A 20971-nucleotide genomic window follows, 5' to 3' on the forward strand; every position below is an offset into this window, starting at 1 on the left:
GAATTAGACTAGTGTGTATGTGTGCGTATATATATATATACAGTGATACCTTGGTTTAAAAGTAACTTGGTTTAAGAGCTCACAGTTTTTCAAAATTGTGACTTGGTTTAAGAGCATTGCTTTGGTTTAAGAGCTCTCTGTACTGGTTGGGAGCGCGAGTGGAGGAGGGGCATGGTCTGCATAGCGGGGTCTACAGCACTGTACTCTGACCCAGGAAGTCTCCCTCACCTTCCAAATCATAGCAGATCCACCTCAGGCTGGGGCTTGCATCGGGGACAGGACTGTGGGGGGTAATATCTTTATAGCTATAACCCCTCTCTGCCCGGACAGAGAGCGCTGCATGTATGTGCCCACATCTACCCTGCTCATTCCTTCATGCTCCCTGCAGTCTCTGTCAGCCCTTGTGTTTCCCATCCTCTCCATTACTGTACAGTAACTTATAATATCACATATTCTGCTGTTTCTAAATGTTTGTTTCATCTGTTTTACATGTTATTCAGAATAATAAATCATTATTTTTAGGTTGTGGAACCAATTGTCTACATTTCTATGATTTCTTATGGGAAATTTTTTTTGGTTTAAGAGTGGATTTGGATTACAAGTACGGTCCCGGAACAGGAGTGTATCTGTGAGCAAGTTCACTGGAAAGTGATCTGAGAAATATACTTTTAATATATAATATACATATTTTTTTTAAAAAAAACCTTTGCTCTGTTTCTGCTCTGATATACCTTTGCTCTGTTCCAGCTGCTGAAACCCTCGTCTGCTGAAGTGCTCTGTATACTGGGCTCCGGGGCACAGGCGCACAGTCACTACCAGGTCTTTACACAGCAGTTTTTATTCAAAGAGGTAACTAAGAGACTTTAAACAACTAAAGGAAGCAACGCACTTACATCATCTAATATGAGAATCATTCATATCAAGCACAACAATGCCAAGGAGACAGAGCATGTTTCATTTTAGTCAGGAATTGTATGAAGGCAAATATACTCTAAAAACCATTATAGGTTATTTTCACTGCAAAATACAAATACACAAGGCCAAGCTGGTAGGGATAAAGACTGTTCACACATCGATTTACTATGGCCGTTATTTGATACTTAAAGGGGTACTCCAGCGGGGGGCTATTTTGGGATCTTGCCGGGGAGGAGGCTGAGAGAAAAGACGTCCACTCACTTCCCGGATCCAGCGGCGGGTCCCGTATCGCGGCGCTCCGGTCCTCGGTTCCTGGTGTCTGACGCTGGCTCGAGACGTGACGTCTCAAGTCCGCTCAGCCAGTCAGTGACTGAGCGGATCTGAGCGGACTTGAATTGGACCTCTGTCACTGAGTGGCTGAGCGGACTTGGGACGTCACGTCTCGAGCCCGCGTCAGACACCAGGAAGCGTCCAGGAACCGAGGACCGGATCGCCGCGATACGGGACCGGACGCTGGATCTGGGAGGTGAGTGGACGTCTTTTCTCTCAGCCACCTCCTCCCCGGCAAGATCCTAAAATAGCCCCCCCCTGCTGGAGTAGCCCTTTAACCCTTTCCCGCACGAGGACGTAACTGTACATCCTCGCGCGGGTGCGGGCGTTCAGAGTGGGGCCGCGTGGCGACCCCGCTCTGAACCGCCGCGGTCCCGGGTGCCGCTTGTAGCCCGGGACCGTGGGTATTAGCGGGCACGGTCCGATCGCCGTTCCCGCTAATACAGTAACCAGATGCAGCTGTCAAACATGACAGCTGCATCCGTTTACCAGACGCAGCATTTTCCTGGTGTCTAGTGGGTGAGATCTCTGTTACTAAAGCCGGCCGGGGACCGCTCATAGATGGCGCCGAAAGCAAACGAGTGCCGATCTCATTGATCTTTGCTGTATAACTATACAGCAAAGATCTCAATGAGAGATCAAAGTGTATATACTAGAAGTCCCCCAGGGGGAATAACCCTAACCCCAGGGGGGCTTCTAGTATATGTGTAAATAAAAAAAATAAAAAAAGTATTGTTATAAGTAAAAAGCCCCCTCCCCTAATAAAAGTCTGAATCACCCACCTTTTCCCAGGTTTTAAATAAAAGTAAATAAATAAATAAACTTGTTTGCTATCGCCGCGTGCGTAATCGCCCGAACTATTAATTAATCACATTCCTGATCTTGCACGGTAAACGGCGTCAGCGCAAAAAGATCCCAAAGTGCAAAATTGCGCATTTTTGGTCGCATCAAATCCAGAAAAAATGTAATAAAAAGCGATCAAAAAGTCGTATATGCGCAATCAAGGTACCGATAGAAAGTAAACATCATGGCACAAAAAATGACACCTCACACAGCCCTATAGACCAAAGGATAAAAGCGCTATAAGCCTGGAAATAGAGCAATTTTAAAGAACGTATATTTGTTAACAATGGTTTGAATTTTTTAAAGGCCATCAGATACAATAAAAGTTATACATGTTATATATCGTTTTAATCGTAACGACTTAAGGAACATGCATAACAAGTCAGTTTTACCCCAGGGCGAATGGCGTAAAAACACATTCCCCCCAAATAAAAGAAATGCGTTTTTTTTTTTTCAATTTTACCACACTTTGAATTTTTTTCTGGTTTCGCAGTATACTTTATGCAAAAATTCAGTTTGTCATTGCAAAGTACAATTAGTGACGCAAAAAATAAGGGCTCATGTGGGTCTGTAGGTGTAAAAATGCAAGTGCTATGGCCTTTTAAGCACAAGGCGGAAAAAACGAAAACGCAAAAACGAAAATTAGCCTGGTCCTGAAGGGGTTAAAATAATGGCCATTGTTTTGAATACCATTCTACTTTAAATTCATAGATGGCCCTTTTGGGTGTGTCTTTAATTAGTGTCAAAGTGTTTTATTAAGAAGAGGCAGTACAATGTAAGAAAAAAGGAACAACTGTATAAAAAAAAAACATGTAGGGGGATAAGGTATACAGGGGACTGGGTAAATACAAAACAACTGGTTCCTGAAACAGAACCTTAGATAGTCTTTGTCTATCTAAGTGAATATGCAAAAGAAGAGCCGTGGAGCCTCATTTAGGAGTCTCAAAACACAGAACTAGCCAGATATCCCTCTGGGAAGGACCCAGCCAAAGGGTGGCTCCTGTAGGGAAACCACCATAACCACCATATTAGATGGCCCTATAAGTCAATGTAATGACAAGGGAAAAACCAAACTTTGTTTCCATAGACTTTTATAGAAATCATTAAAAAATGAACACAATGGCCGTTATTTTAAATTCAAATGGGGCCGTTATTTTGCACTGTGTGAACATGGCCTCAAAGAGACTTTTTCTAATGTGTTCTTGTTTTTGGGTCCTGAACTATGTTATAAAAGAAGCGATGGCATGCGGACTCCCTGCATTGCAGTGATGCGTAGGCCTATAGTTGCGGGAATGTAAAGCGGATCATTTTTCATGTTTAGCATTGTCAGTTTTAGTACAAGCTACATAAGATTGTTAGAGCCCCAGAGAGAAGTCTTATGGCACATCCGTACAGATGCTTCACTTGATGGCAGCAACTGGTAAAGTGTGCCGAGTACTGTGAATAGTGCAATATGAAGCTAATAGTGCTGAAAGAAAGAACGGTATATTTCGGCTAAACTAATAGTTCACCCCCTTAGATGTAAAAACGTGTGGAGAAATCTAACAGGGATTCAAAGCATAAAAATACAGGATATCTCGTTTAGTGGAGCTAACCCACGTCCAGGATGCCTGGTGCAGAAACCACACAACTTTTTTTTTTTTCTTCTTTTGATGTTAACTTCGAGGCTATGTTTACACTCACCCAAAACGATGACTGCTTTTTTTATTAGACGTCCGTCTTTTAGCAACAAATAATGGCTAATATTTTATAACAATGGCTGTTAGTATACAAATAACGGCCCTTGTTCTAAAATAATGACCGTTATTTGGCATCATTTTGGCGGTGTGTGAGCATAGCCCAAATCTGTGGGCAGAATCCACAGGTCTATTTGTAGATTCTAAAGCAGAATCCACAGGTTTCCCATAGAGTTAAATCTGTATGACACAGTGCTCTATGCAGATATCTCTGTCCGTGACAGGAACTGTCCAGACCAGTAGCAAATCCCCATAGAAAACCTTTCCTGCTCTGGACAGTTCCTGCCTCGGACATAGGTGGCAGCAGAGAGCACTATGTCAGACTGCAAGACATACAGCAGCTGATAAGAACTGGAAGTCTTGAGGTTTATTTTATTTTTTAAAGAAATAATTTACAAGTGTGTATAATTTTCTGACACCAGTTGATTAAAAAAAATTCTCTGTAGTACTAAAGTATTTAAACTTTTTGGTTAATAATGTCATACAGCCCTGTAAACATCACAGGCCAGGTCTTGTGAACCCACATCACCTCACCCTATCCTCATATATGGGTGTCCATAGACAGGTTTTCATGCTGACAGATTCCTTTTAAGGATAATTTGATTCATCCTAATTCCAAGAAACTGTAATCTCTCCAAGACTTATATTAAAGATAATTCTCATTTATGATGCAACTCGTTATGTTTATTACAATTACGTATTCCGTCAGTTCACTGTCAGGACAAAGGGAACACACACAGACAGGTGAAGCCCTGACACTGTCCCACACCCACTGTCCCTGCCCACTTGTCTCAAGACCACCCTATTGATGGCGGACATCTTGGAGCCGTTCCCTGCGCTGGTATAAGGTGTTTTTTTTTTTTTTTTGTTTTTTTTTTATTCAGGTTTGAAGCAGGATTATCAGTGTCTGGAAAAGCCCTCAATGTATTATTGTGCAATGACTAGAGTTTTTCCTTTAAGTGTGGTAGGATGCTCTCTTCTATAGTCATCAAACTGTTCTCCCAGTGGTGTAGTAAAGTTTTTTTTCATCACGCTATAAAGAATGTTAAAACTACTGCCCATGACGCTCGTTTTTTCTCTCTGCCACAAAGGTCAGGATTTGGAGCCGCAGAAGAGAAAAAGCTGAAAAATTTGCAAAGGCCGTGGAAGGAAATGTTCGTGTTTGTTCTACAGCCCAAGAAGCAGTGACTGATGCTGATGTGATTATCACAGCTACGATGTCTACAGAGCCAGTTCTTTTCGGGGATTGGGTCAAGCCAGGGGCACATATAAACGGTACTGTGGTTAATACTGTTCTTTCCTGGGGAAAGTAATATTCTTAATAAATATAACAGTGCTGTTCTGTAAAGCACTCAGACCCCCTCTGGGCTGTTTGTAGATTTGTCACACAGCGCTTCTGATAAAGGACCATTGATTTCAGTAGTGCTCTGATTTGAATGTGTTTCTTAGATCTGTCGGAAGTACATATACAATGGTAAAGTTGCTGGTAGGAGATAAAGTACTGCTGTCTGTGAGGATCATGTCATCTACATTTCCAAATTACAATTTCCCAATTTTTTTTTTAGGATTTAAATTTTGCAATTTATATTCCTCTTGTTAGATACATTAGGATGGCACCCTGTGCAGGATGTCTCTTTGGTGCCCTCGCCCCAGGAATTGTCTTCAATAACTAGCAGATGGGAATTCTTGAATACCCCACTATGACCACATATTGGCACTGCATAGTGTTGAAGTACAGTTACTGCATAATATCCAGAATACCCAAACCACAGTACTAGTGATGAGGGAACTTGGTGAACGTTTGAGGTTGGCCGATTCCCGGCGGCTGGAGAAGTTGGATGCAGCACCAGGAAGTCCTAAAAAACATGGATACAGTAATAGGCTGGACTCAAGTTCTGGAAGCCCTAGGGCTGCATCCAACTTTTCCAGCTGCTGGGAGTTAAATGCAAAGCGTTCGGGTTTGGCAAGTTACCACAGTATAGGGAGAAATTACAGTGCAGTTAAATCCAGTAACTCACCCTGGGTATCTTCTCTGAGTGGCATCATCCTTTTTCCTGTTCTGCTTCATCTGAACCACCCATAGTGTTCCAAATGTAAATACTGCTATCATTAGGTGTCCAATAGGTAGTTCCCCCCAGTAGGTTATTTCCCCCAGTACATGTAGAAAAGTATTCTTAGTATATATATATGGCCCCCCAACTATATATAGGCCCCCTTAGTAGGTAGTTTTCCCAGTAGAGAGGCCACAGGCAACTTTATTTCCACTAGCCACTAGAGGCTAGGAGCATCTTTTCCTTCAGGAAGCCGGAAACACAATATCTTCACTATTTGGATACCCTGTATCCTGAAGGAAAAGGCACTCCCTGCCTCTAGTGTCCACAGGTATGACGTTTACAGCCTAGAAAACAATACTGCTGCATTGAGTAGGTTACACTTTCTCACCGACATCTGAAAACTATCTATTTGAAATTTAGACAATTAGTTTGCATAATATGCGCCATAATATCATAATATCCAGCCAGATTGTTTTGCACTTTTTGGTGCACAGTGTTACACATTGAGCCTAACCCCTTTGTAACTGACACTGCACCCCCTTTTCTGGGCCCAGCTGCAAAGTGTATCTAAACTTTCTAAAAGGCATAATAGTCCTGTGCGCCACATTTTGGACAGAATTCTGGACGTTAGTACATCTAGGCCATGTGCAATGTTTATCAGTGTTTCATACCTTGTTTTTCATAAATAACCATATACAATCTATCTATTTTTTTTTAAGTATCTGCAAATCCAATGGGCTAACAATGATACATTTTCATGCTCCACCACTATTGACATGAGAATATTCATACTTTCGTGCTTTGAAATATAAATTAGATAATATTTTGTTTCAGCCCTTGGTGCATGTCGTCCGGACTGGAGAGAACTGGATGATACACTGATGAAGAATTGTGTGTTGTATGTGGACACCAGAGAGGCCAGCCAAACAGAGTCTGGGGATATAGTGCTATCTGGGGTAAGATCCTTTTATAAAAATATTGTAGCCCGCAATGACTACTGAAGATGAACATGACTGTTTTTGTGATTTTGTTTAGGGCTACGGCCCTATTGCCCCTGAAACTACCATATGTAATTTACAAACTAGCCAAACCTACCTATAGTAGGTGGCCTCCTCCTGTTTAGTTCCCCCTTTGGTAGATGCCCCATGTAGTTCCCCCTTTTAATTGAAGGGCCCCCATAACCAGTAGTGGATTATAACAGGGGCGTTTTGGGCGGCAGCCCGGGGCCCTGAGCTCCTGGGGGGCCCATGACCACCCACAAAGACTTATACTTTCAGTGGTGTACTGTCTCCTGGCTACACTTCTGCCATGATTTGCAGAAAATCACTGTTTTTTTATGGCAATTTTGCACAAATCAGGACATCATGACATTATCTATCCTGTACTATGAAAGCCGGGCTAGTGCCGCCATAGTTACAGTGGGGTGGGGGCCCAGGCTTGGTGAACAGCCCGGGGCCTATGGTAAAGTTAATCCGCCCCTGCCCATAACGATCAGATTAGATCAAAAGAAAAAAAAATACTGCTTCTCCTTTCTTTACCCGATTTGGTCCTCCTCTTTTCTGACTTCCAGTGCAGGCAGTGTCTGTAGGACACACTGCCCATGACGGAAGACCAGGCCTCCTTTTATAAGCATTAATTGCACCTGCATCTTAAAGGTACACATGCAATTAAGTAGTGCACTTACCTGGGAATCCAGGACAGGGGTCTGGATTCCAAGGATGAGAGTGCAGCACATGGCTCATGGGCCCATTAGAGGATGCTTTTGTGGGCCCCTGAGTAATATACAGTGCCACTTTGATAATGTGGGCAGTTTGGACAGTCATGGGCCCCCAGGAGCTTTGGGCCCTGGGCAGCCACCCTAACTGCCCACATTATAATCCGCCCCTGCTTAGCGAGACTGAAGTGTAAAAATTTTTTAAAGTCATATTACCCCCTTTACCATTTTGTTTAAATAAAAAGTTATCAACTCAACATGCTCAATTGTATAAACTAAATACTGAGGTGTGACACTGTTAAAAAAAAAAAAATACAAATCATAGTGCAAAAAATCAAGCCCTCACACATCTGTGTAAATAGAAAAATAAAAAAGTTATATTGTTGTATTCATATTGACCTGCAAAATAAAGATGACATGTCTGTTTTACTGCATGGTGAATTACACTTTATGTGGTATATTGAGGAATTCCGTTAAAAAGTACATTTGGTCCCACAAAAAACAAGCCCTTTTATATGGAAAAATAAGAGATACGGCTTTCCAGAATGTCTGCGTAGTTGGAGGGTTAATGCCATTACAATGCACAACTAACAGCATGGGAATGGCACTAAGGATAAAGGTAACAGACATACCTTAATCCTCAGTGCCCTGTGCCCACTAGGAAGCTATCACCAGGTTAGATTTGTTTAACTTGCTGATAGTTCCCCTTTAAGTCTCGGTCTCACATTTATATGGGGAAATATATCTTATTCATATTTATTTTAACAAGGTCTCTGGTTGAACAGGGCTGCTTTGTATTTGAGGGTCTATAGCTATTATGTTTTATTCTCTTTACTGAAGATCCATAGCTAGTAATTAACATGAACTTTTATTCCTCTGTATGTGCTCTGATTTACATCATCCAGGTCATCAGGATCATTGTCTGACAAGAGCTAAGTATTGTACATTAAATGTGTGAGCTTATGAATAAACATTGGAGGCTTTACTCACATGGTTTATAAAAATTAGCAGCTCTACGCTTGCTACATATCATAATGTATGCATATAGAAGTTTTGTTAACACTGCAGGAACATGAGCAATTGCATCAGAGCAAAATGGTAAACAAGACCAGAACAATCTACGGACTTTCTATGCATACTACCTATGTACAGGAGCACAGCAGATGAAGCGACTACTGTCACCTCTACAGGCCTCTACACTTTCCTACTGTATTTTATTGGACATGTAAGGGACTGAGCTAATAAATTTTACAGCTTAGTTACATAGTTGCCAACACTCCTAATGAGTGCATTGACAAAGCGAGGAACCATTGGCTCCCTGCTCTGACAGTATCTTGCCGGCCACAAGAGGCCACTCTCCTTCAGATGCCTGAGTGACGTCACTCGTACAGAGCAGGGAGATGAGTTGCCAGGGGACCTGAGGATTGCTGCAGGCAGGTAAGTATATTGGGGGAGGGTTAACTAACAGGGGAGATGCCTAATCAATTATTAAGAACTCTTTGTTTGTGAAGCCTTTGTTTTGTGCTTAAGGCATGTTGTGGGCACAGCTGGTTTAACCAGTGTTGGGAACAGGGGGATGCCTACAGTGGGGTTCCAACTACATTACTTACAAGGGGGTGTTAGGTGTAAGTGGGATTGTCTATAGGGTATGCCTACTAAGTATGGGGGCTAATTACTGGGGAGGGGGGGGGGGGTACCAATGGAGAGTTCCTGCCTAGGTCAATAAGGCCAATTTAGGGAAAATTCTGGAAAAAAAACCCACAGGTGACAAGCCACACCCATGCAAACCATGCTCACAATAGGACCCCCCTACACAAAACATGCCTACATCAAGCTATACCTACTCATTGTTATATGTGAAGTGTCCAAATGTTAGCAACTAATGGATTGTTACAAAGAAGTCTGGTGCACCCGCATGAGCAAGATCAAGGGGACTATATAATGATATTGCGCAGGGGTTCTCTGATTTCTATGGCTGCCCTTGGTTCATTCCACAGTGATGGCATCTCAGGTGACTTCCATGGTCAGCTCATTTTTAAATCTCAGAAAACCCCTTAAGGCTCCGTTCACATGTAACAAGTTTGCAGCAGGTTTCACGCTGCGCATAGTGCAGCAAATTCGCTGTGATATTCATTACTCTACAGCCTTGCATTCTCACAGCGGATTTTAATTCTGCTGCTAGAATATAGTGGCAGCTTTCTTTAACTAATTCTATGCTGTGCCAGTAAAAACCCTCTAGAGGATCACACTGTTAATAAAAGGTATATCAAGGCTTCCCTCTCAGACTACCCATGGTGTTCTGGGCAGCTGTCCCTTGTTTTCCTACTAATGCATGTAGACAGTGCTATCTCCTGAATGTGATTTCCCCCTTTGCCCTCCCTTTTGTCTGCAGGTTTGTTGTTATCAGCAGCAGCAGTTGATTGCCTAGTTTAACCCATTCTTTGCTTTGCTGCTGCTGTTCTACTCACATAGCACCCTGCAAATCCAGTGCATCAGTAACTCTTCCCTCCCCACATGGCATGTATAGGAGCTTACTGTAATTCATCCTCAGCACAATACCAGTCTAGTACGCTTTCACTAGCACTACGTGATAAGTAAGATAAGGGAAGTATCCATATATATTACTGGTAAACAGCCCCGCTCTGGTCCCAACCCTTGAAATGGAGAGAATGCAGAATAAATGGTCCATAATGAGGGAGGCTCTTAGTGGATCAATAAGCAGAGTAAGTGCACAAAATCACATTATGAGCAATCTAAAGGGTTAATCTAACAGAACTATGCAGGTTCTTAATGTGTTTTTTTTATGATGGGTACGCTTTAAAAATGTATTCTCAACATATTATTCATCTGTTCAATACAGAATGCCAACAGTCAGTCCTTTTTCTGTCTACACATTACAAATTCCCAGCAGCTATTTAGTCTTCTAGGAGGCTCAATGAAAAGTCATTGAGAGCTGTATTGAAATGATTTCACATTTGACAACTCTATTGGAAAAAAGCAGCAGCAGGGGATTTAAATATGTAAAGAGGATGGGAGAATGGTGTGGGAGTAATAAATACACCGAGCGTAATAAAATGTGCTGAAAATATGTAGTGTAATGTATATTATTGGTAAAAACAATGGTTGGACAACTGCTTTTTGTTAGAAAGGCCCCTTGAACATCAGGCAGATCTCAAGTCATAACCTATTGAAATCGATGAATTCTGTAAAGCCATGTTCACATCAGCATTGTGACTTCTGCTGAAAGAAGACCATACTGGTTCGCCAAATCCATCTTGGTGTCTGTTGTTAAGAGCTTAAAGGGGTAGGGTGGGAAATGGGTACTCCAAAAAAAAAAAAATTGTGCCACAGATTTGTAGTTGACTTCTATTAAGACATTTCCAGTATTCCAGTACTTATCAGCTGCTGTATGTCCTAAATGAAGTGTTGTATTCAGTCTGGAAAGCAGGAGAGGTTTTCTATAGGGATTTGCTACTGGGCAGTTACTGTCATGGACAGAGGTGGCAGTAGAAGAGCACTGTGTTAGGGTATGTTCACAGTGATCAAATGGGCCGCATCTCTATGGGAGGGCCCGCGTGCCTCCACTCAAAGAATTGACATGTCAATTCCGCCCCATTTGCTCAGTATGAACATACCCTTAGACTGGAAGGAAAAATCCAATTTCTGCAGGGTATACAGTGGCTGATAAGTACTGTGCCAAATCTCTGGCACTTTCTGGCACCAGTTGATTTGAAAGACCTTTTTTGCAGGAGTACCCCTTGATTCTTTTGTATTACTGTTATTGATTCTTTTGTATATTAGTTTTAATCTTTTCTGCCTTTTGTCATTTAGGCATCTATTTTTGGTGAAATTGGTGAAATACTAAAAGGAACAAAACCTGCTTTTCCAGATAAAACAACAGTTTTTAAGTCAGTAGGTAAGATACATACATGTGTCGGCAGTGTAAAAATTGGCTTCTTAAAAACGTGGTGAAAATGGACAAACTGCATAAACCTATTACATTGTGCACATGGGAGGCATATTTATTAATGTGCGCCCCATGGAAAGGGTGTAGATTTTTTCCAGACGTGGCCTCCTACTGTTCCTAATTTTAACCCCGAGCCCATTGATGCCTGGATGTCCGGGTCAAATTAATGCAATGTTCCTTCTAAGAGCCATAGCGCTTTTATTTTTCCACCTACAGGGCTGGTTGGGGTGTCATTTTTTTTGCTCCACGATCTCTAGTTTTTGTTGATATCATATTGGTGTAACAGAAAAGTTTTGATCACTTTTTATTTATTTTTTGTTGATATATAATTTAAAAAGATCGGCACGCTATGATATATAATGTTTATTTATTTATTTATTTATTTTTAAATATTTTTAGTTTTATAATGGGCAAGGTGGTATTTTAAACTTTTATTGGGAGGGGTGGGGTTTATAAGGTTTTTTGAAGTGCTTTTAAAAACATTTTTTATTACACTTTTTTTAACACTTTTTTTTTTTTTTCATTCTAAAATATGCAATCATTAGAGTGCATGTTTTAGCATAGCATAGCATAGATCAGTGTTATTGGCGATCTATGTATGGAGCCTGCCTCAGAGCAGACTCTATACATAGATCGCCCATTTCGACAGGACGGAGGTAAGTGGATTACCCCCGCCCGTCGGTATAAGCGATCGGGACCCCTTCAGTATGGCTGTGGGGGTCCCAAACAGTCAGTGACAGGAGCATGTCCTGTCACTGAGTACTTTTAAAAGACCACGATCACTATAGATCAAGGCGTTTAAGGGTTTTTTGAGATCCTGAAGCTGCCTGTCATTATGCAAGGCTCCCGGGACACTGATGTGTGCGGGGCCACTCTCACTGCAGCGGTCCCACACACATCAAACCCCTTCAGTGTCAGGAACGTATATATACATTCCTACTGCAGCCCTTTTTTGAACAGCGGCTTGGTTTCTGTGTGCAGCATCAGTCTATTCCTAGGCACCAGCCGGGGGTGAAGCACTGGAGGCGGGCTGGCCACTCCTGGTGGAAGGAAACCCTCTCCCCTCTATGGTGCAGCTCCATTAGAATAGCTTCCCCTCACCAGCGTCGTTCTATCTATATGAAAATCTTAACGCAAATGTACTGATGGTACATTCTCTTTAAGGAAAATTAAAATCTGCAATCTTTGTACAAACTGCATTAATCTTGTCTGAGCCTGGGCTTGTAACATCCCTATTCAAGTGAATGGGGCTGGGCTGCAATATCAAATTAATGGTATTTTTACACGGAGTGATAATTCGCCCGATCGCACAATTAACGATTTTGAATGAACAATGTTTTTTTGATAACTATCAACGTTTAGATGGAACGATACATCGTACGGAAAAAACGTTATGCGATCGTTTTGCGATCGCTTAAGCCCATCTCACACATAGGTGAAATCGTTGAAAGAATGTTTACACGGAACGATCTGCGAATTTTTTGCGAACGACCAACGATAATTTGAGAACAAGTTGAAAGATCAAAATGAGCGATTTCTCGCTCGTCGTTTGATCGATCGCAGCGTTTACACGGAACTATTATCGCTCAAATGCGATCGTTATTGCGCAAAAACGAACGATAATCGTTCTGTGTAAAAGGACCTTAAGCCCATGGGCAAGGGTGGGACAATAAAACAAAGATAATTACCCCTTTTTTTTATCCTATCTACCCACCTACAGTATATTCAGTATTTGAAGTCCTATACTGCCATACATTTATCTTTAGTAGGGAAATAAAAACACCACTGAAATGAAAGAAAGATGGCAGGGATATTCACTTTGCTGGAGTGGATGATACTAGTGTACAATTATGGGAGCAGAGATGCATACATATTTATGGGTCCTGTATCCAATTTTAGGATCAGCAAATTATATACAAAGTAGGAAAAAATTGCAAAGAACTAGAATTGGAATTGCAATACTAATAAAAAAGTGAGTCCAAGAAACCCATTTTTAGCTAAAAGGTGCATCAAGCTATGCTTTTGGGTCAATATAAATTACTTCTCAATGGCCATGGTAACAGCTAATAGCATACTAATAGCATACATAGTCCGCTTTCTATGGCAGCAATACCCAACATATTTGCAGGAACATTAGTTAATGCTTCTACATAATACAGGTTTGCCCTACTACAGCCTTTCAATTCTGCCTTAAACACATTGTGCATTTGCAACCTATGAAATACACATAAAGGACATCTCCATCTATTACAGTACATGACTAAAACAATAAGATGATAGAAAGAATGAAGCACTGAACTATGGCCGTGTAGGATACCACCGAGTAATGGATTTCTGGCTAGTTATATAAATTTATCTCTGGTCCCAGGTTATACAGTGCATGGGATATTGTCAGTGTTGCTCTATTCTTGAGATGGATGAATGTGTTAAATAAACATTTTGTAGCTAAGTAAACATTCATTCCAGTTTGGTAAATGCTTTTTATACATTTACATATGTTATGGAGGATTTACAGGGGTTATTTAACATTAGAAAATGCACAGCTAATTTTGTGCAAACAGCGCCACCTCTGTCCCAGGTTGTGTGTGGTATTGCATTTTAGCTTTATACATTTCCATGGAAATGAGCTGCGAAACCCGCACCCAAACTGAGGACAGGAGAGGTGCTGTTTCTGGATGAAAGCAGACATGTTTTTCTAAGCCTGCATAATCCTTTTAATGTAAACCGAGTGCACTGTAGGGGTAACCTGAAAAGCATTTACCATAAACCAGTGGTATACATATAAAGGGTGGTGTCCCGTCCCAGTCACTGACTGGCTGAGCGGCAGGGGTTCAGGAGCGGGATGCTGCGCATGTGCGGGCTCCGGGAAATATATGTTCTTTATTATGTTCCCACACCCCCTGCCTGAAATAATTTCACCCCTCCCCCCGGGACTTCTCCTTTACACTGTTTCAGAGCTCCCAATATGAATGATGATGCCGGGAGTTGTGATTTCAGTCCATAGCAGATCCTTTGCACATGGCCTGTAATTGCAGGATGTGTGAATGCCGCCTAAATATGGTCTGTGACTCTGTGCACAAGTGACATTTATACTTATCTGGTGCAGAAATACAACTAAACTGGATAAGCGACTTTCTCAGCCTCCTCTTTTGATTCATGTTTTGTGTCCTTAAAATGAAGGAAGGTTGAGCTGTGAGCCGGTTTGATGAGATACAAGTAAGGAATGTCACCTCTACGTCTTCAGTTATCAAGCAGTCAGGGGTCCTCAGTGTGGGGGCGTATGTGTGCCGCTTCTTATATACCAAGAACAGACCTGTGTACTTTCCTGAGAATTCAGAACTCAGAACAATTTCTCTCTTTATCTTGATGGACTATTCTATTTTTTTTGCATATAAAAATAAGCTTTTTTCCCACTGATTCACCTCACAAGGAAAATTACATTTTTGTAATGTTGGGCATTGTCCACATTGGCCTCGCTTCTCCCATCACTCTACTACATCATGGCAGCATAGAGCCACTTTACCACAACATGTGACATTGTAATAGTAACAGTACCTCAATAAAGGAATAATAAAACTGGGGCAGATTAAAATTATTATTATTCATTTAAAAAAAAAATCCCAATGAAAATCAGAACAATATCGCTAAATATAAAAGTGAACCTGTCACCATGAACATGCAGTCTAATCTACTGGCATCAACTTATAGTAGGGGGAGCTGAGCAGGTTGATCTGTATCTGTGTGGGAAGAGATTCAGTATAACTTGTCATTTATTGATTGAAATTTCTGATCTTTCTTTGCTAAGGAGTCCAGTGAGTGATCCTATCACTGAGTGGCATTGTTTACTGGATGCCTTAACCCAGAATTTAAAGGGTAATCCAGAGAAAAGAAAAGGTCTTACATCTTCTGCTCTCCAGTGCTGCCCTTCCTTCCTTCCTTCCTCTGACCATCTCTGCTGACATCCACAGACAAGAGGAGGGCAAGAGCATGTTGCAGACATTGGAGGACATTTAAAGAGTCACTGTCATATTTTTTTTTTTTTTTTGCAGAAATAGTCCAGGCGATTTTAAGAAACTTTGTAATTGGGTTTATTAGCCAAATCTGCCATTATCTGCATGTAAAAAGCCTTTTCCCAGGTCCCCCCCTCCTTCCTCTTTTTCATCCACTCCAAAAAATCTGAAAATTGTGACTTGTTGCAGGAGACGTACCCTGTCTGTTCTAGGGAGAGGGGAGGGGGGAGGAGGAAGGAGGGAGTTAGCCGGCAGCAGAAAGCAGATAACAGAGGATTACAGGCACGAGCTGGGTGACAGCTGTAATCCGAGCTCAGACAGGTCACTGGTGATGGTCAGAAGAGATAACGGGTGAGGGATTTGTAGATTAACTCTTTGTTGTCCTGTTTTGGTCTTTTCTTTAGCTCTCTCCATAGGAGAACAATGAAGACAGGGGGGAGAGCTTCAAACTGCTTTTTCATGATAAAAATGCATTTTTCAGATAATAAACTCAATTACAAAGTTTCTTAAAATCGCCTGGACTATTGATTTCTGCAAAAAAAATTTCACGACAGTGACACTTTAAGTCCGGCGTTTTCTGCGCTTGGCTTAAAAATGTCCCCGCATCGCCAACACTTCCCTGATTTATGTAGAGGTGCACTGCCTCTACATAAATCCCGTGTGCACCGAGGAAACCTATGCCAGCTCAGAGCTGGCATAGGTTTTCTTATAATAAGTTTGACGCATTGGCCAGTGATTCTCTGCAGTAGCCCATCGGGGACCATGAAAGTATTGGCTCAGGGTGGCAGGGGAGTTATAAAAACAATGGTAATTGTTACTTTTTTTAAGTCTGGAAAACTACACAACTCAATCCGGCAAGACAATAAAAAATTTGCTGTTCACCTGACATATATATCTTTCCTCTTTTTAGTTAATAAATGAATTCCCCTTGGTATAATGATTTAGTGCCGCTACAAGGGGGAGCATGGTCAAGACTGATTTATACAGGCTTGTATAATCAATATACAGTAGTTTAAGCCAATAGATGCAGAGGGGATTGGGGAATCAAAGGTCAAGGTTCTATATTACTGTGCTGCGAAAATCACTAGAAGAAATGGTCTCTCTGTCCCACCATATTTTTCCCTGTACTTTATTGATAATGACACCTGTTTGTTAGGTGGTTTGGTTAACTGGCTGAGGCTTAGACATGGCGAGCCTACAGGATGAAGTAATGGTATTATCTTCCTTGGTGGATCGTTGGTGGTCTTCCTTCTGGTATGAAGATTAAAACCCTGTATTGCTTTCTGGTCAGTTGGTATATATCCTGAGCACCTTCACAGCGTCTATAGGTCCCAATACATACTTGTCTGGCACTTCATCTAACTCCTTCTTGCTCAGGATTAAGTGTCTATTCCATATTCAGAAGTCATTTATGAGCTTGTATTCAATGCATAAAATGTTACTGTGCTACTCATAGCATAGAGGCTATGGTCACTGTATGATATACACTTGAAACATTTTGTGATATTTTGTCTGGTACCCAAAGTGTTAGGAATGTGACAGAAATGTACAGGAATTGTTATAAATGGTCTCATGCCACTACATTGAAGGACGTGTTTGTGCTTCTGTTACTTGACTGAGACCTTTTCTCACATATAAAGTAATGACATCCAGAAGATGTGTGTTGACTTGTAACCTCCACCTGTATAATATGTACTGAGAAACAGAAACACTAATCTCTGCTTTTATGTGTCAGCAACTTACCTAACCGCGCTCCAGCGACATCTATCCCGGCTGGAGCGCAGCGCCGTCGCTCCGCCTCCGCCGGCCGGAGCCGAGTGGCGTCATGGAGACCCGATGGCGTCCCTAGCAACCGGGGACGCCGTGGGGTCACGTGACTGCCGGACGGCTGACACACAGCTGAGCTGCCTTGCGCTCAGGATGAGTGGCTAAGGGCTCAGCCACTCTGTCTGCAGTGCTGCAGCTGCTGTGCAAGTTTCATCAGGAGGCCGGACCAATCAGCTCTGGTCCAGGACTCCTGCCACTAGTATTTAGTTCAGCTCTAGCCAGCAGAACTTCGCTGGCTATTAGATTAGTTCTAGTCCCAGCTCCCCCTGTCCTATTCCTGTGAATCCCCGTCCTAATTCCTTTTTGCCTGACTTACTCGTGTTTTGACCTCCGCCTGACTTTCGACTATCCCTTGTGTTACTGATTCTGTACTTTGTTGCTCGTGTGGTTTGACCCAGATTGTTCCATTACTCTTTATTGTGTCTGTCTGTCCGTATTGTTCTGTGTGTTCACTTAGGGAACGTCTTTGTGGTTGTCCGCGACCTCCTAGGGTCGATTGAGGCAAGTAGGCAGGTGACAGTGGGTGGGTTCAGACCTAGGGCCCACTGTCTTGTCGTGTCTGTATCACCTGATTCCTGACATTATGTTTCTACAATGATTTGTTGTAAAACATTGTATAATCTTTTCTTTTGCTGGTATGTAGTGTTGACCGAACCTCAGAAAAATGTCCGGGTTCACTCATATGGACGAACCAGAACACTTGCAGTCAGGAGAAGCTAAGATGCCATAGATTGTATCCATGTTTTCCTGGCAGCCCTAGGTTGGCATCCAATGGTTCAGCCTGATGGCCAAACCCGGACACTTATCTGAAGTTCGGACAACACTGCTGTTTATGCCTGAGTTTAGGTTCCATGTAGATTTTGATGTGCATCAAACTAAATGAAAAAATTAAATTGACACCAAAAAGAAACGCATCAAATGTTGCATCAAAATTCTGGTATCAGTAACCAGTAATGTGTGCAGTAACACAACGTGGTCACTACCACATGTACAAAGCTGAGGCTTCTGGCTCCAGTAAATTGTTTATATCCAGGCTGTGCCAGTCAGTCCCCTCGAAGTTGCTCTAGTGTCGATAATGTTCTGCTGCTAGGGGAAAAGCTTATGAAGTGGATTCACTAATAATCTAGAGGAATTTAGTAGAGATGAGCGAACCTCAAGCATGCTCGAGTCCATCCGAACCCGAATTTTTGGCATTTGATTAGCGGTGGCTGCTGAAGTTGGATAAAGCCCTAAGGCTATGTGGAAAACATGGATATAGTCATTGGCTGTATCCATGTTTTCCAGACAACCTTAGAGCTTTATCCAACTTCAGCAGCCCCAGCTAATCAAATACCGAACGTTCGGGTTCGGATGGACTCGAACCCGAACCCGGTTCGCTCATCTCTAGAATTTATTATTGATCTGGCCTTTGTATACAATAACAGGTTAAACATAGACTTGTGTGTATTCTGTAAAGATAAGGGTGAGCTCCAAAATAATTTTCTTTATGGGACTATGGTTCCCAATGGGCTAAAACACCAAACGTTTCATCGAAGATTATTATGTTTGCTATAATGGTTGTGTTTCACGTCTCATTTCAGGCATGGCTATTGAAGACACCGTCTCAGCAAAAATCGTCTATGACTCCTGGCTATTGAGTAAAGATGATAAGTAAAGAAGCATTAGAAGTTCTAGTACATAATGTTTCCAGTAAGCATATCTTCTAGTGTTGTCATTTTGCTTTTTTATGGTTATTATTCCCGGATAATCATATTTTTACTACAACTGTTAAACACCATTGTTTTGCTATCTAATTAAATATAAATTGTCGCCCAGTAGATGTAATAATCTGGGAAATGGTATCTCAACACATTATCTCTGTTTGTACGAAGAAGCTTTTATAATAATACTGTCAATGCCATGACTGTGCTAAACATTATAACTCTGCATCTTTGTAAGCAATAAACTATAAAGGTCATTTATTACGTAATGAACTGTGGTCTGTTAGTCAATACAAGAGCTTTGGGGGGCTTTACTTGGCCCCCCAGTCACACAGTCTACCCCTTCCTCCTGAGCTGTCATAGGCATGTGTTGGTACCTTCTGCACCTGCGATGCCCTGGCCCCTGGGGGCCACTTCCGCAGTGCTGGTGTTATGAGCGGGCAATGACCGGGGCAGCTGCAGGGGTTATACTTGTCACGGTATAGGCCTGAGGGCGGCACAGCTGTAGGGCCGGTCTGAGGAATCTGCGGGTGATGATGGGCATGCGATTCTTCGCTGCACCTAGTCAGGGCACCAGTTAGTGGACACCAATGCCAGGGTTCAGTAACAGCGGTTTTATTATAGATGAGGTAACTAGTAGCAACAGTTCTGTCCGGATGCAACCGGGTATATAGCAGGCTGTGACAAATAAAGCAGGAGTGGTGCTGCATAGGCTGTGAGAATACGTGCCGGATGATGGGAGTAGGAGTATGAGAGAAATAGCGTTGCTGGGTGGATTAGCTTGAGAATAATACTTGCTGTGAATCCTTGCAGCGATGAGGAGAGATAACGGAATGACACCCAGATGAGAGAGAAGACTCCGGACACTTGAGCAGGCAGATACAGCCGAAGACTGGTATATAGCAGCAGACTTAGTCACTCTTCTGTGGGAGAGGATAGAACCACACAACCTCCTTGCTTGGAAGCAGGAGCTGAACTGACTTGTCAGCAGGAAGTGGGAGGTCACATGGTTGCTCCTGGCCAGAGCTAGTCAGCCATTGGAGGAACCATGGTTACAGGTCACGTGATCAACAGCCTTGCATACCACTGTACACTGTAATAGTACACAGGAATACATGAGAATACACATGAGAATGCACAATACCAGAGAATACTAGGGGAAAACCAGCAGCAGTTGCAGTGCAAACACTTACCAGAACAGGCATTGACACAGAAATAGAAATGGCCATAATAGGAGTAGTAGTCTGCATGTTCTGGGACACTGCATACCTCCCTAGCAAATTTGAGCCGACCTCGGCGAATCTAGAAGGCAGCAAACATGAATAGACTGGACAATTAAACAACAGGAATGAATGATGAGAGTGAGTGTGATGAGGTGTGTGTTTCCCACGCCCAAGGCACAGGTGAGAAGAGAGAGAGGATGAGAAACCCTAGTGGCAGGACTTCACCTAGGGGTGCCTAACGTACTCTGGCGACCAGGTAGCTAGTGCGTGAACCATCTGACGTGTAAGCCAGGACAACTTAACTGCTGGCGGGGGACCCTCAATATTCCAGCCAGTTAGACAGTAGGTTTTCTGTTAAATGTGTTACCCTACTGGAAAAGAGAACTGTGAAGACCTGTGTACTACCTTGGCGTGTCTGAGTAGTGTCTTGGATACCTGGAAGAGAAAAGAACAAAATAATAAAAGCAAACATACATGGGGAGCTCCCTTTCATACCACTCGATCACACACACAAGCACTCCACAGGCCAAACACACGAAAAGGTATCCAAAGTGCGATATGTATGGACAAGTGTGAAGGTTAGGTATGACTATGTGCGATAACTACTGTGTTGGGACAAGACAGAGGTGAACAAATACTGGAAACAAAAAGG

The 20971-nt window shown here is 42.3% G+C and overlaps 1 protein-coding gene across 1 annotated transcript in view; it reads left to right on the forward strand.

Annotated features, from left to right (window-relative positions):
- The window catches only part of CRYM (crystallin mu), a 33128-nt gene extending 13771 nt beyond the window's left edge, over window positions 1-19357 (forward strand). The window contains exons 4-8 of the mRNA XM_069981990.1: window positions 748-849; window positions 4916-5099; window positions 6713-6834; window positions 11424-11508; window positions 18977-19357. Of these exons, the coding sequence (XP_069838091.1) occupies window positions 748-849; window positions 4916-5099; window positions 6713-6834; window positions 11424-11508; window positions 18977-19050 (567 nt within the window). The 3' untranslated portion in view covers window positions 19051-19357. The remainder of the gene's footprint in view (window positions 1-747; window positions 850-4915; window positions 5100-6712; window positions 6835-11423; window positions 11509-18976) is intronic.
- Window positions 19358-20971: the final 1614 nt, after the last annotated feature.

Source organism: Dendropsophus ebraccatus, chromosome 9 (assembly GCF_027789765.1).
Source record: "Dendropsophus ebraccatus isolate aDenEbr1 chromosome 9, aDenEbr1.pat, whole genome shotgun sequence".
Lineage (NCBI taxonomy): Eukaryota > Metazoa > Chordata > Amphibia > Anura > Hylidae > Dendropsophus > Dendropsophus ebraccatus.